Source organism: Telopea speciosissima, chromosome 1 (assembly GCF_018873765.1).
Source record: "Telopea speciosissima isolate NSW1024214 ecotype Mountain lineage chromosome 1, Tspe_v1, whole genome shotgun sequence".
Taxonomy (NCBI): domain Eukaryota; kingdom Viridiplantae; phylum Streptophyta; class Magnoliopsida; order Proteales; family Proteaceae; genus Telopea; species Telopea speciosissima.
The window spans coordinates 13,977,223-14,005,154 of record NC_057916.1 but is presented as its reverse complement, the minus strand read 5'-3'; the positions used below and the strand labels follow the sequence as shown (position 1 = coordinate 14,005,154).

General features: G+C 38.8%; 1 protein-coding gene across 1 annotated transcript; it reads left to right on the top strand.

Moving 5' to 3' along the window:
• The first annotated feature begins 4,404 nt into the window (after nt 1-4,404).
• On the top strand, nt 4,405-27,689 carry LOC122672511 (cysteine desulfurase 1, chloroplastic). The gene is made up of 10 exons (XM_043869977.1): nt 4,405-4,657; nt 11,690-11,823; nt 12,314-12,473; nt 14,160-14,346; nt 20,851-20,996; nt 21,109-21,181; nt 21,342-21,405; nt 24,261-24,360; nt 24,502-24,660; nt 27,368-27,689. The coding sequence occupies exons 1-10, from the start codon at nt 4,478-4,480 to the stop codon at nt 27,527-27,529; spliced, it is 1,365 nt and encodes a 454-aa protein (XP_043725912.1). The 5' UTR covers nt 4,405-4,477; the 3' UTR covers nt 27,530-27,689.
• Nucleotides 27,690-27,932: the final 243 nt, after the last annotated feature.

Sequence of the window (27,932 nt, the reverse complement as noted above, 5' to 3'; positions counted from 1 at the left end):
AAAAAACTGTACTTTCATTATACATGCCTTTTGCGTGTTGAAATACTAAAATGCCCCTGGTCCTAAGCGTAATTACAAAACCTGCTCTTTGAATAAAAAATGCAATTATATTAATGGGAGAAAGAACGATAACCAATGTTGTGCTGGTGTGTGTATCTGCGCCTAGACACAGACCAATGCACCCCTAGACTTTTCTGCCGTTTCAAGGGTGTGTTAGTCTCTTCGTGCTAGGTTATGTCTGGACACAGATACACGCCCAAGCACAGCACCAATAAACGTTCATTTTTCCTATATTAATTTTGTTGGAAAGGTACCAGTGTTTAGGTAAGCAAAAACCCCAAAACTAAAGAGTAACGTGCAATCAAGCTGATAACAATGCCCTCTATTACTCTTTGACCCTCCCCCAACTCCAGCCCCCATGAAAAAATGGTCATCTTCATAAGGTCAACTTTTAAGAATTTAATAAATATTTTTTTTGGTAAATAAATTAATGGGAAATTGTTTCTATGGGGGAGTGTGTGGCTATGTGCCTAGACACTGAAGAGGCAAAATGATGGCCCTAAACTCCCATGAAAGGCAGAAATACTCGTTTTGTTGATGCTTACAAATGTGCTCACATTGGCCTCTGCGCACGCATGCAGGGCCACACTTTCCCCCAAAGAACTCGTCCCCATAAATTAATATCTATTCGAAAAGCCAAAATGGTTACATTGTAAAGATAAGAATATCAAGTTTTTTCATTTGGCCACCAAGATAAAAGAGAAAAAAACTTGGGAAAATCTCATGTACACCCCCTCAACGTATCCAATTTCTCAGAAACTTACCATACTTGGTCAAAATGTCACAGACACCCCCTTTTGTTATGAATTTGTTTCAATTTAGTCCACTCCGTTAGTCTCTGCAGTTAAGTGTCTGTTAATTTTTTTTTAAATTGCAAAATTACCCTTACCACAGTGAAATCCCTATAATACCCTTACTGATGAATTAATGATGTTAGAAGTTAGTTCTTAAAAAAAAGACAATTTTGCCCTTGTTTTTATTTAATACTCTTTTTTAATCCCTTTTTTCTCCCCTTCTTCTTCTCCTTCTTCTCCTTTTGCTGTTTCTTCCGCCGCCGCCACCACCACCACCGCCACCCCCTCTAGCCCTCCTTCTCTTGCTCCCCTGCAACCCTGCCACCACCCTCTCCAGTCTCCCCCGCCTGACCATGCTCTCAGCAATCCAACCCCATAAAAACCCTAACTCTACAAATTAAAACCCTAATCGTATTCGGTGCGATTGCTCTGCACAGTTTCATCGTGGGAATCAGATATGATGGAGACAATGGCGAGCGAAATCCTTGGTTTTCATGGAATCAAGAAGCCTGAGTTTATTGGTAGGAGCTGCTGGGACGGTCAGAGTCTTACAAAGGATCAGGTGCAGTATGCTTGTGTGGATTCTTATCTTTCTTTTGAAATTGGAAAGAAACTGAAAGCTTGGAATTACCATCCTTGAACTGCTAGATATTGTTTTTTTTTTTGGGGGGTTCTATGACTTTGGATGTTCTCTTTTTGGATTCTTGATGGGATGGATGATTAAGGGGATTTTGAATCTGCGGGATCTTAAACTCTTCCAAAGGATTCTTGTTTCGTTGGTCTTTTTGTATTTTGAATGATTGTTCCAAGGATTCGAAATGATGAACCCTACCTTGCATAGTTTTAGAATGTGAGATATGTAATCTGAATCATACTCATAGAATGCCTAGTTTTAGATATTTTTATGAGTTTTCAGTTTCTATTGTAAAAAGTTTATCTTGTTTTGATGATTGAAGATGGATAATTAATTAATCTATCTCCACTTTCATATCCAAGAACTCGATTCACCATGAGCGAAACTTATATATAGTTCCGTCCCTTCGCAGCAACTTCTACTTCTTTTCTTCTTCTTTCTCGTATCTCTCCCATTAACCACTGATTAGTGATTACGGCCGCCACCGCCTACCACAGAACCCGGTACACACAAAAGGAGGGAAAAAAACAAGGCGTCAGTGCAGTGCCGCAGGGCCGTTCAGTGCACAGAAGCGTTGTAAGAGAGAGAGAAGGCAGGGAGAAAGAAAAACAAAGTGAGACAGTCTGGGAAGCGGGTCCATCTCAGAAGTAATTGAGGAGGAGTTGTGATATGTTTCCATCGGAGTTGCAGAGGAAGAGCAGGGCGAGGTTTCGATTTCGACGACTTGCGAGAAAATTTAAGGAGGATCGACTCTTGGTTTTCCCTAGCTCAGGGAAATCCATCCTTGTTTCAGACCTTTTTCTCCTTGCTGCTGGTAATGGTCGTCGTAGCCAGAGCAGGTGATGGTCGCCGGAGCCGCAGCCATAGAGGGAAGAAGATGAAATGATAGTTTTGTCCTTTTATTTAAATAACTAAGGGGTAAAATGGATATTTAGAGAAGAAGATGAAATGATAGTTTTGTCCTTTTATTTAAATAACTAAGGGGTAAAATGGATATTTCACCTTTGGGTACTAACTGTGCTTAACGTTTGGGGTGTCTGTGACATTTTGACCAAGTATGGTAAGTTTCTGAGATATTGGATATTTTTAGGGGGTGTCCATGAAATTTTCCCAAAAAGCTTTTATCCTCTCCTGTTACAGTACGGAGATTGAAAAAAAAAAATACCATAGTTTTAATAACTCCTCGAGTCCAAATGGTTTCCATGGTGCTTTTTTGGAATCGTTATCCTCTCCTATTATAGCACGGTGCTGTAACGCATCGTGCGGCACTGTTGAGGCCATGTGGCACAGCGGGGCCCCACATGGTGCACATGGCCTCTGCAGCTGCCGCACAATGCGTTACATCACCGTGGAGGATAAAAATTCCCTTTTTTGTGGTATGTTGAGATTTCATTGGAGCTGATATGTGCAAGATCATTAAAAACACTTTCATCGAGGATGTTCTAGTGAAAAGGCTTTAACAATAACTTTATTACTCTAATCCCCAAAGTTTTAGGTGCAAGGTGTTTGGGGTTTTTTTAGGTCAATATGTATAGGCAATTTTGTGTATATATATTTTTTTAGATAATTCCAAATATTCTTAGGAATATGCTCATCGATATTTTGCATGTTTTGATTTCTTTAAGGCAAAAGGCTTTTTCAAAGGGGTCCGTTTTTCTCTTCTAACATTGCTATGGCGTATAAGCTACTAAACATCTTGCCCCAAAAAAAATATATCACTATGAAATGGTGTGATATCTTCAAATTAACCAATTCAAGAGGGCAGCCTGTGTGTTAAGCAACCCCCAAAAAAACAATAAGGCTATGTTTTTAAAGTTGCGCTGATCTATTAAAAATGACAAATCCATCTTTGGCAAAATTACAATCTATATTTCGTCCACAATCTGGCATCCTATAAAATATGTTCATAATGAAGTTGATGATCATTAGAGATTGATTGTGGGGAATAGCAACAATATTGATAGATGGATTGATAATCTCTCTATCATGGAGCTTACAGGTATCCCCTTACATATTTTAGCAACCACTCTACATGAGTGCTAGCTTTTATCTGTTGTAACTCTTGAGCTCCTCTTAATTCTTCTTTTGCACGCGATTTTTGCAAACTCTTAAACTTTTTTAGAGTGTTTTCTTGACTCACTAATAAAGTTCCTTCCCATAATTCCTGTAGTTTTTTGGTGCAAACCAAATGAAGGCGATTTAAGTTGAACATTGATGGGTGTTCTCTCAAGAACCTGGCCCGAGTTGGCGTTGATCTTTGGAAAAATTGCTGGGGATTTCTTTGTTATATTTCTCAAATTTTATTCTGTACAAACTAGCTATTTTTCTAAATTTCAAGCCCTTGACTTTGGGGTGGAATTCGATATAAAAAAAGGTGTTGATAAGCTCGGGATTGAATATGACTATTGTGTAGGTCTCTACTTCGTCTAATGTTCCATGGATTTTTTTTTTTTTTTTGGATATGTATTTCCATCAAATTCTATTTTAGCAGGGATTGGCAGGCTAGGCAGGGGTAGGGGTTGCAGACTTGTAGGGAACTTAGAAACCCCTGGGCAGAAAGAGACGGGGGTAAAAATATCTAAAAATGTAGGTGAGGGAGAGAACTATTTTGCATAATTTTGTAAACCCAACCCTGATTTTGCGTATTATTGTTAAGTGAAATATAAAATGGATAATTTTGTAAAGAAAAACTCAAAATAGATAATTATGTAATTTTATTCCCCCAAAAAATAAATAAATCTGCGCTGTTCGGTGCAATATTCCGTACGTACGTGCCAGATGCACAACCGCTCGCAAACTTGCGTACGTGGCACACACTTCGGTTTTGTCGAGATTTGCATCTTACTTAATAATCCACGTGGCAGATATAAGAACTTAAGATCGGGGGTTCCCGAGAGGCGAGAGCGTTAGTCTTACACCTCTGCAGCAATCCTTTTTATCCATTAACCAGGGGAGGTCTCCTGTGTGTACTTCTCCTTCCTTGCGGTCGATGGAAGGCGTCGCTATGAAACTCCCTTGTTTGAATGTTTTAAACCATAAGCCCGTCGTTCAAAGCTTTGCAACCGTTCCTTTAGGGTTTCGAAGATTTTCTTCTTCTGCAATCACCGCCGCTCCGGTATCCGCTTCGCTCGGACACTTTGTTAGACAAGATTTTCCGATTCTCCATCAGGTACATCGAAATGATATATTCATTTGCTTTGTACTCTTTCAAAAAATTTCACATTCATCTGTTATAAGAGGCATATACTGTAAGACAAAGCAGATATACAGAAATAGAGAAATACCTGTTATCGCACACCAGTTGCAGAGTGAAACGAACCAGAAAGGAAGAAGCACGGACTATCGAGTTGAGTCGTATCTGTAAGATACTTTCCTTAAGGATTTAGATGCCCCCTCTTCTGCAACGGGGTTGACCTTGCACCTTACCCTCCAAGATAAATACAACTCCTAAACGTATAGGTTGCAGAACCTAATACGAGTACCAGGGATATCAAACGGCTATACGACCCTCTTAATACTTAAACAAAAATACAGTATCTGTCTCTGGAACGGACTGTGGCAGGGACAATACGTCTCTGTTTTCTATTTCAAAAACAGGCATGACATGGTGTATATATATAATCTTGAGTACCCTTTCATGAAGGGATACATCCGTATGAATACAGGTGATATACGTACAGGGGTGTACCCTTTCATGGGAGGTGTGACCGTATGTATACCTCCACGTACAGGGGAGGGGGTGTAACTATTCATATATATGTACGAATAGACAAGTGTGGTTCAACCGTATGGATGAACCAAATCGAGTTTTAAACAAAACATTAAAACTCCTATAAGGTTTTGTCCACACCCACACCCACACCCACACCCCGACCCGACCCCGACCCCGACCTCGGCCTCGGCCACGGCCCGGCCCGGCTCGGCTCGGCGCGCGCGCGATTCAAAAGCACCCCAAGGACCCCCACACACTAGAGAGTAGGGTGTCTTCCTCTCCAAAAGGCTCACACCTTAAGGAAACAATCCTATATATATATACCCCTCAAGTAACTATCCTACAACCAATGTGGGACTATTCTTGAGCTCAATTCTAGCCTCTTGCACACAAGAGAAGTACAACCAATTTCAAACAAAATAGAGGAGGGAAACAAAAAAAGGAGGGAATGAAACAAAACACAATTTTGAAACTTTGACACACACTTGAAAAAGTGCTTTTTTGAAACAAGTGCTTTGACCCAAAGTGCATCTATAAAATAATAATACAACAATTCCCCACAAGTTTCAAAATAGTGATACATATCGAGTGATAAGTATATTAGACATAGTAGGACACATCGTTGCGGGTGTCTTCGGGACTTGAACCTACACTAGGTCGATGAACTACGCCACGAGTACAGGTGAAGTCGGACTTCTTGAACCTTTCTTCATCGGTGTAGCCGACTAGTTCACACCACATCCTACTAGTCGACCGTTTGTGATATCCCTTTTATAAAGATGGACATTTTTTAACGGCCTTGTCCCTATCCTGGTCTCATAGATGTTTAGAGAATTCGCCTATAAAATTCTCATCGGTGGCGGCCTCACCTCCTACATCTATTTAGGTCATCCATAGTGTGCACCACGATTAACACACCCCCACTTTACATGAGATCCGACTAGATTAAGAGTCTATAAGACTCATCCTCCTTCCGTTGTGGTGGTACTACTTTTCCTATCTACCTAGAATGAGCAAAAATGTAGTAGTACTAGACAGGTCATCCAGTGACTTCGTTTGTACCCTTTGAACCTAATTCGGGAATTTACCTCTTCACATAGGTTGGGTGTCCATCACATGACCTATGTCAGAACGTGCCTTAAGCTCATTCCCTTAGATGAATCATGAATTATTTTTGTAGGCAACGGTTTTGTGAAACCATCGGCTAAGTTGCTTTGATTTCACAAAATCAATAGCTATTGTTCCTTCATTAATATACTTGCCGTACAAAATTATGTCTTAGGCGGATGTGGCGCTTCTTTCCATTGTACATTTTATTCTTCGCTTTAGCTATTGCCGCTTGATTATCACAATGAAGTGATATCGAAGGCAATGGTTTTGGCCACAATGGAATATCCGCCATCAAAGTTCGAGCCACTGCTTGGTTCCGCCTTTTCCAAAGCTATAAACTCGGCTTCCATGGTGGATCCTGTACCACGAGATTGCTTTACCGATTTCCACGAAATCGCTCCACGCTAGTGTGAAAACATATCCACTAGTTGCTAATGTTTCCTTGGTATCGAAATCCAATTAGCATCACAATAGCCCTCTAACACGGCTGGTCTTCCACTTGTAGTGAAGGCCATAGGCTATCGTTCCTTTAAATATCGCATAATCTTGTCATAGCATGCCAATGCTCTATACTTGGATTATGAGTGTATTGACTCAATTTCCCAATCTGCTAAAGCGATATCGGTGCAGTGCAGTTCATTAGATATGTAATCGAACCAATGATTTGTGAGTATTTCTTTTGGGAGACGGTTCCCCAAATTCTTTTGTAAAAAACAATTAATGTCCAAAGGTGTTTTAACCGATGATAAATCATTATAACCATACTTCTTTAGTATGGTTTCAACATAATGGGATTGGGATAATATAATCTCTTTTTCTTTTACGATGATCTTAATTCCAAGAATTACATCACCTCCCCATGTCCTTTGTATCAAACTTAGACATTAAGAAACCTTTAGTTTGCTTTACAATGTCTAAACTCGTTTCCATTATCAACATGTCATCTACATAAAGTACGATGAACACACCTTTGCCTTTATTGAACTTACTATACAAGCACCTATCAAGCATCATTTATGAGAAAACCATTCGATACAAGTACCGAATCAAGTTTTTCATGCCACTGTTTTGGAGCTTGTTTGAGTCCATAAAGTGATCTAACCAACTTACATACCTTGTGTTCTTGTCCGGGCACAACATAACCTTCAGTTGCTTAATGTATATTTCTTCTACCAAGTCGCCATTTAGAAACGCTTGTTTTCACGTCCATTTGGTGTATAACCAAATTATACATAGATGCAACAGCCATCATTACTCGTATAGTAGTTATTCTTGCTCTTTGGAGCAAATGTGTCAAAGTAATCTATATTCTTCTTTTGTCTAAAGCCTTTTACTACTAACCGGGCTTTAAACTTATCTAGTGATCCATCTGGTTTCAATTTCTTTCGAAATATCCACTTAGTGTCCAACACTTTGGAACCTTTAGGTAAGTCAACTAATATCCATGTGTGATTGGCTAAAATGGAATCTAGTTCACTTTTGATGGCCTCTTTCCAAAACACGGCATCTAAAGATGTCACCGCTTCTTTATACGATAAAGGATCATTGTCTAAAAGATAGACAACCCAATCACCATCTGAAAAAGTAGCTTTCTTTTGCCTTTTACTCTTCGTAATTGACTTGAATCACTAGATATAGGTTCAATATTCTTTGACACTTCTTGGCCAAAAGATGATACACTACTATCAACCTTCCTTTCTAATAGGTTAGACTTAAGAGGAAATACATTCTCAAAGAATTCGCATCCCTTGACTCAATGATATCATTTTCGTCAAACACATCATCTATGGTTTTAATAACCATAAATCGATATGCGATCTTGTGAGTGCATATCCAACAAAAACACAATCACATGTCTTTGGTCCTAGTTTCCTTTTCTTTGGTTCGTATAGCCACTTTGGCTGAACAACCCCATACCCTTAAATGCTTTATGGTAGGTTTTCTTCCATACCATAATTGAAAGGGTAACAATCCGGTTTTCTTGTGCGGAACTCTATTTAAAATATAACATGCCGATAACATGGCATCCCCCCACATGTCTAGGGGTAACCCTGAGCTTATGAGCATTGAATTCATCATTTCCTTCAATGTTCGATTCTTCCTTTCTGCCACCCCATTAGACTCAGGTTGATAAGGGGCGGTGGTCTCATGAATAATACCATGGTCCTCACAAACCGAGAAAGATTAGAGTATTCGAGTACCTCTATCGGTTCTAAGCCTTTTCACTTTCCTCCCTAATTGATTTTCCACCTCGCCTTATAGGATATAAAAGCATTACTTGCTTCATCCTTGGACTTAAGAAGGTAAACCATGGTAAATCTAGAGTGGTCATCTATGAATGTAACAACATATTTTTTACCTCCTCTAGATTAGTGACTTATAGTCACAAAGATCACTATGCACCAAATCAAGAAGGCCACTTTGTCGTTCCATTGACCTATGTGGTCTTTTAGTGAATTTTGCCTCCACACATGTGGGGCACTTTGTCAATGGTTGCTTAATATGATTGTCTATTAAGCCTTTCTTATGCATATAAGAAATATAAGATGCATTGTAGTGACCTAATCTACCATGCCATAAATCATAATAATCAATAAAGTAAGCGAAGAAGCACTAGGCTTTTCTTTTATTATCTCGAAACACTTAGTACAAATAAACCATCGCTAAGATACCCTTGCCCACAAATACATCATTTTTCGAACTACAAGCTTTCGGACTCAAAAAGTAACTTCATTCTGCCTTGTTGAGAAGCGGCCCTGAAATAAGATTGCGTCTTATTTCGGCACATGCAACACATTGTCCAAAACAAGTGTCTTTCTGAAGAGAGCTTCAAAGTAATTTTCCCTTTGCCGATAACCTTGGTGATTGAGAGTTGCCCATATAGACCTTATCATCTAAAATAGAATAACTCAAAAAGAGTTTCGGTCCCCACGAGATGTGCCTCGTAGCACCGTGTCTATTATCCAGTCATTTGGTTTTTCAACCAAAAATACTTGTTATCATTGCTGCAAAGACTTCCTCTTGAAAGATTGACTTTGCCTTATCCGCAAAACCTTCTTCTTGTTCTCGCAGTCTTTCTTGAAGTGACCGCTGCGCACATGAAGCAATTTCCTTTCTTCCTCTTTGAGTTTGAACTTTTAACAGGATTGCCTTTCCTCTTAAGATTTGGTTTCTTCTCTGTTTCCACGGATGGGCATTGGATCGAATGTATCCAATGGGCTTTTCACCTTTGTCTTTAATGCGGTTCCGTTCCTCTATTTTGATGCGAACTACCACCGATCAAAAGACCAGTCCTTCCTCTTGTGTTTCATTGTAGTTTTGAAATCCTTCCAAGAGTCGGTAGTTTATCAATTAAAGAACTCGTGACAAACAGATCTCGGTAAAATCATGTTCTCTTTAGCCAAATTCCCAACCATAACCTGGAATCTGTCTACTTGAGAAGAGATGGTTTCACCTTGATCATCCGGAAGTTCGAGAAAATTTGACACCACATACTTCTTTAAGCCATCTTCCGAGTATATTTGTTGACCAAAGCATTCCAAATCATGTAGGCATGATGAAAGGAATTGTAAACATTATACAATTCATTCGATAGAGCATTCGAATCCTGTTCTTGCATTGAAAATCTGCTTCGATCCAAGCAAGCCTCTTCATATCGAGATCAATATCCTCACTATCCGGAGGCTTGGGATCGATCAATGCAAATGCCACCCCTATTTGCGTTAATGCAAATAGCATCATCTGCTTCCACCGTTTAAAATTCTGCCGGTGAACTGTGCTATCTTATCAAACTCTCGAGACTATTCTCGGTTTCTCCATACTTGGTTGTATGGTAGCGGCATGTTTTGGGCAGCGCGGATAGGGGAAGGTCCACGAGGCGTAGTATCCACATATTATTCCCACCATAGTCTTACACAAAAAATAAGCCAAATAAGATCTAAATCCTTAAGATTGTTATAAGAGGCATATCTTGTAAGACAAAGCGATATACTGAAATAGAGAAATACTCGTTATCGCACACCGTTGCAGAGTGAAACGAACCGAGAAAGGAAGAAGCACGGACTATCGAGTTGAGTCGTATCCAAAGATACTTTCCTTAAGGATTTAGATGCCCCTCTTACCAGCGGGGTTGACCTTGCACCTTACCCTCCAAGATAAATACAACTCCTAAACGTATAGGTTGCGAACCTAATACGAGTACCAGGATATCAAACGGCTATACGACCCTCTTAATACTTAAACAAAAATACGATGTCTGTCTCTGGACGGATGTGGCGGGGACAATACGTCTCTTTTCTATTTCAAAACAGGCATGACATGGTGTATATATATATCTTGGAGTACCCTTTCATGAAGGGATACATCCGTATGAATACAGTGATATACGTACGGGTGTACCCTTTCATGGGAGGTGTGACCGTATGTATACCTCCACGTACGGGGAGGGGGTGTAACTATTCATATATATGTACGAATAGACAAGTGTGGTTCAACCGTATGGATGAACCAAATCGAGTTTTAAACAAAACATCAAAACTCCTATAAGGTTTTGTCCACACCCACACCCACACCCACACCCCGACCCGACCCCGACCCCGACCTCGGCCTCGGCCACGGCCCGGCCCGGCTCGGCTCGCCATGCTGCGATTCAAAAGCACCCCAAGGACCCCCACACACTAGAGAGTAGGGTGTCTTCCTCTCCAAAAGGCTCACACCTTAAGGAAACAATCCTATATATATACCCCTCAAGTAACTATCCCACAACCAATGTGGGACTATTCTTGAGCTCAATTCTAGCCTCTTGCACACAAGAGAGTACAACCAATTTCAAACAAAATAGAGGAGGGAAACAAAAAAAGGAGGGAATGAAACAAAACACAATTTTGAAACTTTGACACACACTTGAAAAAGTGCTTTTTTTGAAACAAGTGCTTTGACCCAAAGTGCATCTATAAAATAATAATACAACATCATCTTTGGATTATTCCGATCGAAGTATCTTCGATTGATTGCAGTAAAGCTTTGTTATTGCTTATTGTTTACTGTCATCTGAATCATGGATGTTTTCTGTTCGAGGCGTTGATTTTGCGTAGATATTCTATGGTATATTTAGAGTTAATTTAGTCCTTATTAGGCTGCCGAAGTTTGTGGTTTGCCTGTAGAAACCGTTCTATCAAAGAAACCAGTGCAATTTATTTTTTGGCTTGTAAGTTTAGCCAAAACAAAGGAGAAATTGTACTAGTTGTCATGCAGTTCATTTAATAACAGTTTCGTTACAGTACTGATGTTTTACCTGATGCAATTATTAAACCAATGCATACACTTCGGTCCAAATGTCAATTTGGTTCTATTCATCCTCACCTCAAAATGTTTTTGCAGGAGGTAAATGGATCAAGCCTTGTTTACCTGGACAATGCTGCGACTTCACAAAAACCAACTGCCGTTTTGAATGCTTTGCAGAACTATTATCAAAACTACAATTCAAATGTGCACCGTGCGATCCATTTCTTGAGGTATTAAAATTAACCTTCTTCAGATGCTTCCATCAATAGGCTTCATCTGGTTGAATGCATAGTGTTTGAGTGTGAAGTTGGAGGTAGAAAATTTCTGGCTAATACTAACAATAGTTGTGTGACTAACTCAGAAACCTACAAAATATTGAAACCAAATTTTTTTATTTGTGTAAAGTACGTAGGCTTTTGTAGAAGAATATGGCAAAGAAAGTATTTTTCTTCTCTTCAACTACCATCCAAATGCTATTATCTTCTCATATGCTTCTTTTTTTTTCCTGTTTACATTACAACAATTTACATCCAAGTTGACAGACCATAGTAAAGTGGGAGAGTTTCCTATGTCTCAAACATGCAAATGCATTTTCTGATATTAAACATGTCTCCATTCACATCAAAATTATAAATACTCCTAGTTTGAATTGACAAACATTATTTGTTGGGTCTCATACTCTCACGTGCTTATTGATTAGCTCTTGTTTCCTTTAAATAGTGCGAAGGCTACAGATGAATATGAATTAGCAAGGAAAAAGGTGGCAAATTTTGTTAATGCATCAGTACCCCAAGAGATTGTCTTTACACGGAATGCTACTGAAGCGATAAATCTTGTAGCCCACTCTTGGGGTCGTTCGAATGTAAAATCAGGGGATGAGGTATGTTAATTTTGGTACCTCTTGTTTCTTGTTGGGTTTTCACTTACATTGTTTCACCATCTTCGCCTTTGTTGTTGTTTCATTTACATTTTTCTTGAAGATGTATAGAACAAATGATGGCTCCAACAGAGCATTAGATTTGTATATAGAAAAATCTATGCTTGATTTGTAAAATATTTTCACTCTTTTTTATGGAGGGTGGTCCTTCCTAGTCGCTTGAGTGGCTGCTGTATTGAGATTAAGGATGCGCTACAGGTTCCTGGAGTTTTTAGGGATTAAATTGGTACCATTTCCTAAATGGTGTGTTAATTCTGCTAAGGGGGATGGGCACTTAGGCGGTTTTACCTGGATCCACTTGATTTCAAGCAGGAACACTTTATTTTTTTGATAATTAACCAGGAATACCCTAGGTTGGGCTGTTTTTGGCCCCAAGTTTAGGCTTTGTTGCTACAGGTTCCTGGAGTTTTTAGGGATTAAATTGGCACCATTTCCTAAATGTGGTGTTAATTTCGCTAATGGGGATGGGCACTTAGGCGGTTTTACCTGGATCCACTTGATTCCAAGCAGGAAATTTTTATTTTTTTTATAATTAACCGGGAATACCCTAGGTTGGGTGTTTTTGGCCCCAAGTTTAGGCTTTGTGTTCATTGAATATTGTTGGATAGTTGTGTTTGTTGCTCTTATTATGTAACTGAGCCTTATATTTTGTTTTAATTGTTACATGCCTGTAAGTTGACTTGGTTATACCCTGTTAAAGTCCTTCAAAAAATGATTTTATGGAAATGTATCTGAAACAATTAGTGTTTTTTTTTAAAAATTGCATGCATATGATGTGAGAATTCATGTTGCCTTGTAAAAAAATAAAAGGAAAAAAAAAAAACCCATGGAATTCTCTAAGCTTAATTCTGACCTTGACTTGAAATGTTCACCATTTGCCATTGGAGAAAACCTGAAAAATGATCAAAACCTGATTTGAACCTCCAAATTGGCAGCATATCACCAAGTTTGTCCCCTGCCTGGCCTAGTTAGACCTGCTCACCCAATTTTCCCTTACCCCATTTACATTAATCATAAAGCATTAAAATCTTCACTTTATAGTTTATAGTACAGTTCAAACATTTTATTCTATCTTGTTTTGCCTATATTGAAGTCTCTGTGAGCCACTGTTGCTTCTTTTTGCTGAGAGAGTAACCAAAGTTGGATATCTCAATGATCATTTATCTTTCGTTCTTCCCTTTCCCTTTCCTCATAACCCCCCCCCCCCCCCAGCAAAAAAGCTCATTTTAAGCCAAACATCAGAGCGTTTGTACCCTTGGATTGGAGGGAAGGGTTCAGTGAAAGTTGTTTTTCATTTTCTAGAGGTGTTTTTTTTAAATCTTTCTGTTAGTTGCCTTAAGAATGAAATCTCTGTTCTCATTCACAATTCTTGTTTCTGTTGTCCTCTATCCCTGTGGGAATATCTTTTTTATCTCATTGCAAAGTTAATATTCTCTTTATCTGTTCAATATTGAGTTTAGGTGTCCAATAATATATTTAATTATGCATGGTTTACCTTGTAAAGGCATGAACTGTGCTATTTTGCTCACCAATATCCTGTTTTTCTTTATCCCCCCTGTTCTCTTAAATTAAGCTCTGGTAACAAGTTCTTGTAATCTTCTTAAGATTTATTATAATAGTTCCTTGCAGATTGTACTCACAGTTGCTGAACATCACAGCGCTATAGTTCCTTGGCAAATTTTGGCTCAAGAAACTGGTGCTGTTTTGAAGTTTGTTGGCTTGACAGAAGAAGAGGTTCCTGATATTGAGAAGATGGAAGAAATGCTTTCAAAGAAGACAAAACTTGTCGTCGTCCACCATGTCTCGAACACCCTTGGTAGGTTTCTCTCTGTTATAACACACTGTCTATTATGCAACTACGTTTTCTTTTTCTCTTGACCATCTTTATCTTATTTCTCCAAACCATATAGGTTGATATCTCTATCATACTTCTGATGCATTGTGGATTTGTGATGTGAGTCTTAGCCTATGGGGAAAAATCATGTATGAGTTTATTATGATGTGCTAGGGCTTTATTTCTTGTTCTTGATGATGATATGGTACAATGGTTTCCAGTTTTTGCTCGAAATTTCCATCCAAACCCTCCTAATATCAATGTTTCGATTAAATTTTTTTACAAAGATTTGTCCGAAATCATATTGGTTAGACATTTCAACCATTTCATGCCAATCAAAAGTCGAAACAAAGATCTGAGTGGCTTTGACAGAACTAAAGCATCAACACCAAGTTTTTTTTTTTGGGGGGGGGGGGGGGGTTGGGTGGGTTTAGGCTCAAGTTTAATTAAATAGAATCAAGCTTGAGGTAAATAGAATTCAAATGACTACTGCATGAATACTACCAAAAGAAAGGGGAAAAATTGAGATAATATTAGAATGTCATATTTATTTGTTAGCTATATGATCTATATGCATTTGTGTTCATAGTTATATTTTCAACACAATTATTATTTTTATCAGAAATATTAAAATTTACAGAATATTTAATATAAGACTGCATCTTAAGCATGCATTATATTTGTAAAAAATATGCAAATTCCTTAGGACGTATTGTGGATGTATGATTTGTTTGCATATAATCATGTGTGTGTGTGTTAATTTAATTATAAAAGTATTGATGCTGCCATACTGGCAGGCCAGCCCGATTGGGCTTGGTTAGGGCTTATTTTGAGCTTTTTGCTGGGATATATGGGCCTTGGGCTGATTACTCTGGGTTTATTATTATACTGGGCTTTAACTATAAGCCCAAATACGTGGGGTATAAGCCATGCACGAAATTGGTATTTAGTTTGTGCCTAAGTTATCTTTCTATTTCTTTATTTATTTAGTTTGTTAAAAGATGCAAATCAGTTTCAATTTTGTTAATGTCTATAGAAGTTCTAGAAGAGTTTTATTTTCCTCTTTTCCTTGTTCCAAGTTATTAGGAATTGGAAAGTTTTTAAATTTGAGTCATACTAAGATAGGAAGTTATAGGTTTAGTCTATAAAAATTAAAAAGGGTTGAGTCCAGTTATGTAAACCTAGGTCTAGGGTTTGAGTGATCCATGGAATTTTGTGATGCAGATAAAACACATAATTGGGCTTGTTTTAGCAGAAATAAGCCTTAGGTTGGGTAACATATGTATTGGACCTTCAGTCCAATGGGTTTTCTTTGTAATAGACAGTGTTGTCACGGTGTCTAGGTGACCTAAGGCATTGGAGGGGGCTTGGACGTCGAGGCAACACCAACAAGGCCGCCTAGGCTACCAAGGCGACTAAGACGCCCTTCCAGCAAAGGACGTTTGAACGCCCAGGCGACGCCTTGAGAACCAAGGTTCGAAAACTCGAGTCTCGGAGCCATCTCGGCCCAGCCAAAAACCGAGTTGGTACTTTTTTTTTTTTTCGGACTTGGAAGCCCATCTCGGTGGGTTTTAGACCTCTTTTGGGTCTGAAAGTTGGTATTCAGCCTATTTTAGGCCATTTAAACACAATGACACTATCAGATTTTGCAAAAACAAAGTCCAAATATGAGTTTCAGTTACTGGGAAAGCAGGACAGACACTTACTTATGCTAGAAAGCAGGACAGACATAGGACAAACAGACTTATTTATGCCTATTTATGCCTAATATCATTTAAGTAAATGCTTTTACTTAAGATATTATTCATAAATAAGCAAATACCCCCTATTTGAATCCAATAAAAATAGTTAAAAAATTAAATTCCAAAAGGAAAAAAAATCAACCCCCCAGTTCAAGAACAAAAACAGGATATTCGGCGGTAGGTGCAATTTTCAACTTTCTAATGCTGGGGTTTTTCTCAAATCTAAAAATTCCATAAATCTTATTATGGTAAAACATTGCTAAAAACCAAAAGTGCGGTAAAATATTCATTTGTTTTGATGTCCAAAAAATTATTTTCATTCAGAGCGATTTTGACAGTGTTCGCGCACACCGAATTAAGTTTGACCGGTACATAACTCCTTCAATATAAATCAGATTTTACAGCTGCTTTCCAACAAGTCCAAGATTGCTAAAATCTGATTTATATTGAAAGAGTTATGTACCGGTCAAATTTAAGTCGGTGTGCGCGAATGCTGTCAAAATCGCTCTGAATGAAAATAGTTTTTTGGACATCAAAACAAATGAATATTTTACTGCACTTTTGGTTTTTAGCAATGTTTTACCATAATAAGATTTATGAAATTTTTAGATTGGAGAAAAACCCCAGCATTAGAAAGTTGAAAATTGCACCTACCGTCGAAAATTTAGTTTTTGATCTTTAACTAGGGGGTTGACTTTTTTTCCTTTTGGAATTTGATTTTTTAACTATTTTTATTGGATTCAAATAGGGGGGTATTTGCTTATTTATGAATAATATCTTAAGTAAATGAAATACAAATACAAAGACATTTACTTAAATGATGTTAGGCATAAATAAGTGTCTGTCTTGTCTGCCTTGGTTCCTAGCATAGATAGGTGTCTGTATACCAAGATTTTCCACCAAGATTTCGAGATGTGGCACTCATATAAAGGACCTAGATAGGCATTTGCCTATGTCAAACCAAGATCTCGCCTAGAAGAGATCTCGGGATCTTGGCGAGAAAGTATACTTTTGGGACTCGTAGGCCATCTCGACTCGGAAAATCGAAAAACCGAGAATCTCGGCGAGATCTCGCGAGATTTCGGACTATGTTGAGAACTATGGTAATAGGTCACTTTAGTGGGCCTGGGCCTACAATATAGGTAGGAGGTAGGAATACGGGATTTACTTTATTAGGTTAGTTTGAGATTAGTTTATTTCATCAAGTAATTGTTATTCCTTGGTTGTTAAGGATAGGATAGAGTGTTGCGTGAATAGAACTTCTATTCCTGTTTTGAATAGAGTTTTAATCATGTGGGGCACCTATTCTAACTAGTTAAGATAGAGTTTTAGTTATAAGAGATATCTACTCCTATTATGGATGGAATTTCTTATTTCTTTCTTTCCTATTTCAGTTTCTATATAAGTATTGTGAGGCTTCATAAGCCCCACTTTTTTGCTAGTTGAATAAAGTCGGTTTTTTGCCTTTATGCTTTGTGGGATTCGGTATGGTTCTGTGAGATGTAGTACAACCCTTGGTAAGATACTAAAGTAGGGATGATGGGATTTCAGTCTAGTTCATAGTTGTCAAGGCATCGCCTAGGCGTCCAGGCGCCTTTCTCTCGCCTTGATTTCTGGTGTCGCCTTGGTTTTTAACCCCCTCGATTGCCTTGGTTTGCCTAGGCGCCTTGACAACTATGGTCTAGTTCCAGGTGAGATGCTTGGTCCCTAAAAGGATATTTCTCTTCCATTCTTCTGCATTTTGTTCACCATCAAATCAGGTCATTATTTTGGTTTCTATTATCTTCTCAGGCATACCTTACTTGTTGTAATTTCAATTTCTCCATTTTTTTTTTTTTGGTGAATATGTATATATTACCAAACCCTAGGAGGGGGCAGGGGGAAAAGGAAGGGGGGGATGTACAAGGGGATAAAAAGGGGGGGGGGGAGAGAAAAAGTCAAGTCCTCCTTAAACTAGAAGGGGACCGCAGCAAACTGCTATCCAGACCCCAGGTAACAACAATGTGCCTGTTCCTTGGGGTGTCCATGAAGGAATGGTGAGGGATATTACTGATCTTAGAGGAAACTTCAAAGGAGATGTCTTTCCAAATCAAGTCGAAAGATCTAGATTTGGAAGTCCATCTCCTAAGATTCCTCTCCATCCAAATATGATGAACAATCGCGTCAAAAACAAGTTTGCCAATACTGTCACAGATGGTGCTGCCTTTAAAAGCTTTGGTCAACCAGATGCATTCTTGGTCAAATGGAAGGTGTCTCCTGCTACGGTACCAGATGGAAGAAAGGGCTTTTTTCTAGATGGTAGAAGAAAAGGGGCAAGCAAAGAAGAGATGTGCAGTGTCCTCAAAACCGTTCCAGCAAAAGGTGCAAGAGGGATGGACGAGGATGTGACAGTGCAGGAGAAAGGCTTGGGTAGGGAGGCAAAGGTGAAGCGATCTCCAGGTTGTAAGGCTATGGCGAGGGATGGAGCCTTTGAACCAGACTAGGTTGTGCCAGGGGATGGGACCGGAAGGGTTGCGGACAAGGTTCCAAGCTGATCTAGTGGTAAAGCGACCAGAGGGGGAGGGAAGCCAAATTGTCTTGTCCCTAAGGCCAAGAGTGGGAAAGTTAATGGGGGGGGGGGGGAAGGCCAAATTTGGGAAAGGATAGAGGGAAGGGGAAAGGGAGGGGACCAGGAACCAAACGAAATGATGAGGGACAGGGGCCAGGGGGCAGATTTGGGGATGCCAGAAGAGTAGACAGCTCTAGGGCCAAAGACATTGTAAAGGATGCCTAAGGGATGCCAGGGGTCAAGCCAGAGAGAGGTAGAGGAGCCATTAGCAATGGCGGTGGAGGTGACTGTAAGAGCAAGAGGCCAGAGAAGGAGAATCTTACGCCAAACCCAAGACGCATCAGGGCGAAGAGGAGCAGTCCAAATAGAATCGTTCTTAAGAAGATGGGAGTAGACCGAGTTGACCCAGATGGAATCGTGCTTGGAAGAGATTTTCCAGATGAGTTTGAGGATTCCGGCAATGTTGGAGTCCTGAATGCGGCGAATGCCTAGGCCTCCTTCTGCCTTGGGAAGACAAACGGGTTTCTAGCTGATTGGATGCAAGAATTTAGAGGTTTTTTTCCCTTTCCAAAGGAAAGCGCAGAAGAGGCTCTCAATAGCTTTGATGGTGGCTTTAGGGATGGCGAAGATGCCACACCAGTAAATGTAGGAAGATTGGAGGAACGATCTAATACATTCAATTTCTCCATTATTTCCATCTGTGGTTCCAAATCTGACTTCATATTTGGTAATCAGGTAGAATTCTAAACTTCCCCACGGTTTCAAATATGTCTAGTCTTGTTAAGTTGAATGCCGTCTATATAACCTTATATTACATGTTACTCCAGATCGAGCGAACGCATACACATAAGTATTAGGTGAAGCAAGGTCTATAAGATTTATAACCACAAGCAACATTGCTTGCTCGCCTCAGCCAAAAATACGGGGGCATTCAAGCAAACGATGCAAACTATGGAGCGAAGAAAACACCTTACCTTTATATAAAGAATTAACTTCATGAGCCCAATTATGAGTAAGGCGTGGACAACCTATAAGCACTCATATATATCACAAATGTTTATAATACATGTATAAAATGTAGCAAATGTAAATGGCTTTACCGATATCCGGCCACCTATTAATAGGATATGCTATAGATGGATCGGACCTTACTTAGATATGATATTGGTGTATCCATATCTGTGATAAATGGGTCAGATCTGGATAATATCCGGCTCATTTACAGTCTTAGATGAGCTAAGATTTTAGTAGACAGAGGGGATCAAAGGCTCAGGCTTATTTACTATACAGATCTGAAGTTAGGGCTCAGCTAACAAGCTGCAAAATAAAGCTCAGGCTTGGTTTCCTTGAGCCAAGCTCTCATGTTGAAACTGGACAGCACTAATGAATAATGATGTTGATGGATGGATGGTAACAATGTCTTTGCCCAGTAGTTTGGGGCATCTGATGTTGGTGGTGGGAGCATTCATGGTTGGCATGAGGATACAATTACTGGAGCGGTTCATGCCACACTAAAAAGTTATGATTTAATGAACAGCCATCCCTATAGCAGATGCTTCAAATATTTGTCGTGGATTTTCCGCACTGCTCGACTAGGGAGCCCTTCCTTCACTGCCCTAATATCTGCCACATGATAGATCAGGTTGGGCCCAAGTTTTGTGGGCAAGTATGGCTCATGTACCCTACTCACATTTCAAGTTTCAGCCAAAAGTGAGTTGGCCATCTGGTGAGAGAAAGCTTTGAAAATCTTGTGAGAAATAGTTAAAAATGTGAAAATTTAAAAAATGGTTGAAAATAAATGGATGGCTGAAAATGGAAGGGAAACTGCCACTACATTGGGAGGGGGTTATTTGATTCAAGTTGGATCTGAAATTTGACAAGAGGCCAATCCAGAATTCCAGACCATATTCTATCCAACATTGGGATTGCCACATCACCTAGCCACATGGCAAAAGTAGTTGAGCTGTGGAGGAACTCTGTCCTAGGTGGGCCATGTAAAGGATTTTTTGCCTTATGTAATTGTAAACTCACCATTTAATCATGTGCATTGGATGGTCACAGCTGGTTTACTTGTTCATTCACTGCATATAACTGTAATCTAATAGTTTATGACTGATAATACTTATAATTGACTGAATATTCTAAAAACCAAGCACCGGAAATGTAGAATTTCCTGATCAATCTCCTCTTTTATAGGTTCTGTTCTTCCTATTGATGAAATCACAATTTGGGCTCATAATGTTGGGGCAAAAGTTCTTGTAGATGCTTGTCAAAGTGTTCCACACATGGTGGTTGATGTGCAGAATTTAAATGTTGATTTCCTTGTTGCATCTTCACACAAGGTTTGAGCTCTCTTGGTTGTCGGTTTTGGTTCCTATGAGATATCTACTGTTAATTATGCTGTCAGTTTTGTTTGGGTTGATATCATGAAGTTAAGGATTAAAAATATCTCAGATGTGTGGGCCTACAGGCATTGGATTCTTGTACGGTAAAGGCGAACTCTTGTCAAAGATGGATCCTTTCTTAGGTAGTTTTTCTCTCTCCCATTTATACTACCAAAGCTTTGAGATGAAGATCCCCATTTGTTGGCTCCTATTGGGAATCTTCTTAGATGCATGGTCATTGATAGGAGAAGAAGATTATGTCTTGATGCATTTTTTTGTCTTCTTGGGGCGTGTCTAATTCAGGTGGTGGTGAAATGATTGTTGATGTGTTTCTGGACCACTCTACCTATGCAGACCCTCCTTCCAGGTTTGTGAGCTTGTTTTACAATTCCTGTTTTTTTTTTTTTTTTGTAAAGATGGTTAAATGCATGTTAGAAATGGAAATTGGTAGACACCCAACCTATTCTATGAACAACACATGTGCTGGAGTTTGGTTTGAACTGTGACCATTTGGAAGGGTGGGAGATTTTTAGGGTAAGCACTTACCATTTGTATTATAACACATTATGTAGACAAAAAAACTACTGAGATTGGATGGTATCCCACATTTCCACAATTCCTCCTGTTTAAAAAACTGTAGGAGTGGCTGCAAATCTGCTGCTCTGGCTTTACATAAGGAATTCTTGCTAAAAAATGCGGTCAAAGGTGATAACCTATTATTTTCAGTTCATCTGGTCTTAGAAAAGAAAATTAATTCAAACCCACCCTTTATGATGTGCAGCTGGGAGTAGCAAGACTAGTAATCAACTTGACCAGTTAACTTATTTCTTTGAATGGCCAAAATATTATATCACATGACTCTAAGAGAAAAGAAATTCAGAAGATGGGATGGTGTTGTAATATGGGTACAAGGGTGTATTTGTCCAGTAGGGTTTAGCTTGTGTTGCCCTAAGGGTATAATTGTAACTTGCACTTCATATGATACATTATAAATAAAGAGGACTTGTGTCACATCGACATAAGTTCAATTACCCAAAATTCCATCAGATGATATGCTTGATTTTGACCAAGTTCTGACGCAAGATCTGTGGAGCAGTCCTGAGTTTATTGTTCCCAGGTTCAATCTAGAGTGGCATATTTACGTTGACCTAATATTAGAGTGAAAAGGATCGTTTTGTTTGGGATTGGGTGTAAATGAATCTTTCTTCCTGATAGTTTTAATATGGAGCATCTATTCTCATCTTCTTCCATGCTGCATACATGCAAGACCGTATAGCTTCTTAAATATTATTCAAGGTTAATACCTATTGTTTATTTAAAGCATGCTTTGATCGATTAAGACCTTTCACCAAAAAAAAAAATATTTTAGTTTTGATATGCTGTCGGCTGAACTAAATTCTCTGCTTGGTACTTGTGGCAGAAGATCTGGATGGGAACTGCAGGCCCCCCTTGTGAAGTCACAGACTATTTCTGTGGATAGCATCAACTAGTACTGATTTAGAAATTCTTATTTGATTTTAAAAATAAGCAGGAAGGATAATGATGATGTTTGGAAAATGAATATTACTAGGACTAGAGGTTCAGACTACTTCTGTGGATAGCATTAATGAACATCCATTGTGCTTCTGAAATTTTTAATTTTTGGTATGGCTGTGTTGCTGTCATTGTCAGTGCTGGGGCAAGGTTTTAAGGATTGGATGCATCTAATGTTTGGATTGGCAGATCCAGGCAAATCTGGATTAGGATTAGTCAGAACTGATGCAGTCCCTGATCCCAACTCATCCTTGTGTGGAATTTGGAAAAGGAAAATTCAATTTCTTGTTCTTCCCCTGCTACTCATGCGTGGGCTCTTCATTTTATTTTAAATTTCATGTTATTAGCATGGCATGGCATGGCATAGGTAGTGGTGTGGTATGGTATATGTATCGGCATCCAAATCTATATATATATATATATATATATATATTAATTTTTGGTATGGCTGTGTTGCCGTCATTGTCAGTGCTGGGGCAAGGTTTTAAGGATTGGGTGCATCTAATGTTTGGATTGGCAGATCCAGGCAAATCTGGATTAGGATTAGTCAGAACTGATGCAGTCCCTGATCCCAACTCATCCTTGTGTGGAATTTGGAAAAGGAAAATTCAATTTCTTGTTCTTCCCCTGCTACTCATGCGTGGGCCCTTCATTTTATCTTAAATTTCATGTTATTAGCATGGCATGGCATGGCATAGGTAGTGGTGTGGTATGGTATATGTATCGGCATCCAAATCTATCTATATATGTATATATATATTAATTTTTGGTATGGCTGTGTTGCCGTCATTGTCAGTGCTGGGGCAAGGTTTTAAGGATTGGGTGCATCTAATGTTTGGATTGGCAGATCCAGGCAAATCTGGATTAGGATTAGTCAGAACTGATGCAGTCCCTGATCCCAACTCACCCTTGTGTGGAATTTGGAAAAGGAAAATTCAATTTCTTGTTCTTCCCCTGCTACTCATGCATGGGTCCTTCATTTTATCTTAAATTTTATGTTATTAGCATGGCATAGGTAGTGGTGTGGTATGGTATATGTATCGGCATCCAAATCTATATATATATATATATATTAAGTATTCTGAACTTTTGGGTTGGGTACGTACCCAGGATATGGACATGCACCCAGCATAAACAATGAATTGAAAATCGTTGCACAATACCAGTTCATAGTATGTGATGTTTGCAGTTGTTAAATTTGTGGTCATTTACTTATTGGTGGTTAGAGGGTGGGCCTTGGTGCAACGGTAAAGGTTGCTCCATTGTGACCAAGTGGTCACGGGTTCGAGTCTGGAAATTGCCTCTTTGCGAAAGCAGGGGTAAGGATTCGTACGTTTATGACCTTCCCCAGACCCTGCAGTGGTGGGAACCTCGTGCACTGGGTCCCCCTTTTTTTTTTTTTTTTTTAAAAAAAAAAAAAACTTATTTGTGGTTGAAGGATTTAATTTGATACCAATGGTGATTGCATCTAAATTACAAACTTGCTAGATCAGTTGGGAATTATTTGCCATTGTCATGTATGATGTGCCGGCTACCTGAGTTCTTTTCGTAACATGAAATACCAATCAAATCACTTTCCTTGATATTTTTTAACCACATTGTGTGATCTTGTTATTTTGACCTTTTATTTACTTGCTAGGATTTTAATTAATTTTTGTGTCTGTTTATTCACTCTTTCAACTGAATCAGATTTGAAGCTGGAACACCTGCAATCGGAGAAGCCATAGGGCTTGGTGCAGCAATTGATTATTTGTCTGGGATTGGCATGCAACATATCCATGATTATGAGGTCAGTGCTTTATGTTTTCCTTCCGCTTTAGTCCATGATAAAGTGTCAAATTTTTTACAAGCAGCAAGACACTACTATCCACGTGGTGTCTGTCAATATGAATTACTTTCAATCCCACTTAAGGTCCTTTTCTGTTTTCAGACCGAGTTGGCCAAGTATCTGTACGAAAATCTCTGTTCCATCCCTGGTATCCGCATCTATGGTCCTATGCCTTCACAAACTGTCCACCGTGCTGCTCTTTGTTCATTCAATGTTGAGAATATTCACCCAACGGATATCGCAACTATTCTTGATCAGCAGGTAAACAATGACAACTTGTATATCTATTTCTATTCTTTTCAATAATTCTTTTTATATGAATACAAGTGCTAGAAATAGAAGAAACCATAATGATTGGGAAAATCAATTATTTGTGGCAAGTTTCTCGACAAATGAGATTTTTATGGATTGATATTAGAGCACATAGGAAATTTAGCATTAGCTACATTTGGGGTTTGGAGTGTGTCTGGAAATATGCAGTGGAGCAGTAACTTAGTGCTTTTACTTTTGGGTGGGTGCCTCATTTCAAAAGCTATTCTCTATAGCCATTTCATCAGAAGTTTAGAAATGTATCCATAGTTGCCTCCTTTATGAATTTTAGGAGTTAAATATAACAGTAAAATGGAAGGACTAAATTGAATGCCTTCATTTGTATAAGCAAAACCCTCAAGAGTCCTCTCCTTTTTCTTCTCCTCCTTCCTGGCTCCTGGGCTCATTGTACAGTCAATGGCACTAGATTGATCAAGCACAGTACTGAGTCTACTGACACCATGATGGATGTTGTTACCAGGAAGAGTGCTTTCTTACTTCAGGGATTCAAATCGTGCTTTTGATGGGTTGGATTGAGAAGGGATTCTCCAGAAGAAGTTGGGAGGCAGGGATCCCAGAACACAATGGAGGTGGAGGAGAGATGGAGAGTGAGGCATGAATTGGTTAGATGTCCTTTCATTCTACTCGCTTTTTCTGAAGACCAAATTGGAGTGATCTTCCTCCAAAATTGAAGTTATGCTCACATCATGCCCAGTTGTTAATATGGAAGTTAGAGGCAAAACTGCCTGCTGTTAATTCATAGAGTTGCAACCAAAGCTAGATACTTGGTGTTTCTTGGGGTATCTTATAGAGGACTTAAACAATGTACCTAGCATACAGTTAAGAGTCAATCGTGCTAACACTTTTTCTGAGACTGAGTTTACTGTCCTGTAAATAATAGAAAGACCTACCCTTTGTCCAAAAAAAAAAATTCTTATTTATGAAAAAGAAGGAAAAAGATCCAATTCACTGGATAAAGCGAAGGTCTATGCCTTAATTGTGAGCCTAGAACCTAGGTTATTCAATTAACCAGGGGGTAAAATTATACAAACACAGATTAAAGTTATGGGAGAATTTATGACTCACCAGGTTTTTTCCATGTGGAAAAAGGTGATGTGGCAATCTCAACATTTGGATATATATGCTAGAGTCTAGATGGCCCACCAAGTTTTTTCCATGTGGAAAAAGTTGATGTGGCAATCTCAACCTTTGGATGTATATGCTAGAGTCTGGAAGGGTATTATCAAATTGCAAAGCAAAATTCGTCATGTAACACCCCCCCCCCCAAAAAAAAAAAAAGAAAAGAAAAGAAAAGAAAAGAAATAAACTGGCATCTGTGTACCCTGACATTTCAAGGGACACAAGATGGGTGCTGCAAAGATTCCATTTCTTGCATTCTCATTGGCCTACTTTAAGTGTTGGACACAGGTATGGCTAATAATTTGAAGTATTGAGGTAACATAGATTGGCATTTGCAAACCTTTTTTGTCAGCTAGTCATTTGTTTCAAAATTTTAACCATTTGTCTAAATCTTGACCTTGTGACGGGTTTGAATGTGGTCAAGTCCATTAGGGCCGAAACTTGGCATGCGAGTGTATGTCCCTGAACCTTCCTGCTCACAAATTTTAGACCCCACTTGGTCTGCTAAATGGCGAATATGAAGACCCATGCAGCAAGGCCTTCCTGTGTGTACCATGCAGGCTAAGACCCCTACCTCACTTTGTTTGCTTCCCATGGGGTAAAAAAGGTATATCAAGGCTGTTTAAGTAAATTACTTAGTGCATTAAAAGCATTGGAGATTGTAACCACAATCACCGAAATGCCCTTGATGTTCTATTTCATGCCTCATTTTCTAGGGAAAGGTAACTATACACTATACATGGATCAACAGAGGATTGAATTTCAGAGTATGCATTGAGTAGGAAAATCCATTCCTGTTTATCCTTTTCCATTTTAGAAGTTGATTCCATATCGTTAGGAAAGTAACTTTTTTTTTTGGAGATCTGGATTTGATCGCTATCCATATCTAAATCTATAGAAACCTGCCCCTTACTTAAAAAGGTGTTTTAGAGTGCCTGTTCTCATAACAGAGGTTTAGAAAAAGGGATAATTCTGCCATTCTTAGGATAGTGCCTTCGGCATAGGATTGTCCAACTTAATAGCAATAAACAATCATGTTGGTTTGCAATGAATTACAATTTTTACATCAATATCTAGTTTAAGGGAAATACAACTTTTTACAGTAACTAGTTTTATTCTTAGATATTTTAATTGCAAAATGAAATGAAGTACAAATTTTTTTGCTGGTATAGCAGACCGTCTCCTTTGTATGGGGGATTTGGATTGATGGGAGTTATGTGGTAGGGGGTTCCTTGTTATTAAAAGAAAGTACAAAATTTACCCTACCCATCTAGCTTGAGCAGATAGACAACATTGTTTGAATAGGATGTAGGCATGGCCTGCCCCTGCAAGGGGGCGAACATTGAGACAAGGTCTGCTGTGACAATTTGTCCTTTTTGAATTTCTGGAATGATAATATGGGGTTGGGGTGGAGGGAGGTAGGACTGAGAGTGTACAATGTGTCAATTAACACATCTTTTCCATACAGTTTTAGCTTAAGTAGAGACATATTCTTATGATTTATATGTCATTCTTTCAGCATGGGGTGGCCATCCGATCAGGTCATCATTGTGCTCAGCCTCTTCACCGTCATTTGGGAGTCAATGCAAGTGCTCGTGCAAGCCTTTATTTCTACAATACCAAAGAAGAAATTGACATATTTATTCAAGCTCTGAAAGAAACCATCAGCTTCTTCTCTTGAAAGGTAGTTTCTTTCACTTTTTCACTTGTATAGTCTGTTTAAGATATCCTTCAAAACTATTTATATTTAAGATAGGAAGCAGTTGTATATTGATTATTCTTGCCACGTGTTGGCAATGTATTTTTTTAAAACTTTTCTCCGCAGTAAGAGATTCTTGTAACATGCCATAGTATGTCCCATGCTTATTAACTGACTCATTAACCTACTTGCCAATGTGGGCAAAGAAATCCTTGGTCCACATATAGGCAAGGTTCTTAGGCCAGATTTGGTATGATTTCTATTTCGATTTTAGATTGATTTCAAGAAATAGTCAACAAATAGATTTTTGGTTAAAAAAATTTAAATTATTTTGGTTACATCAATCTGAAATATTTTAAGAATAAAAATTCAATTGGTAGTTCAA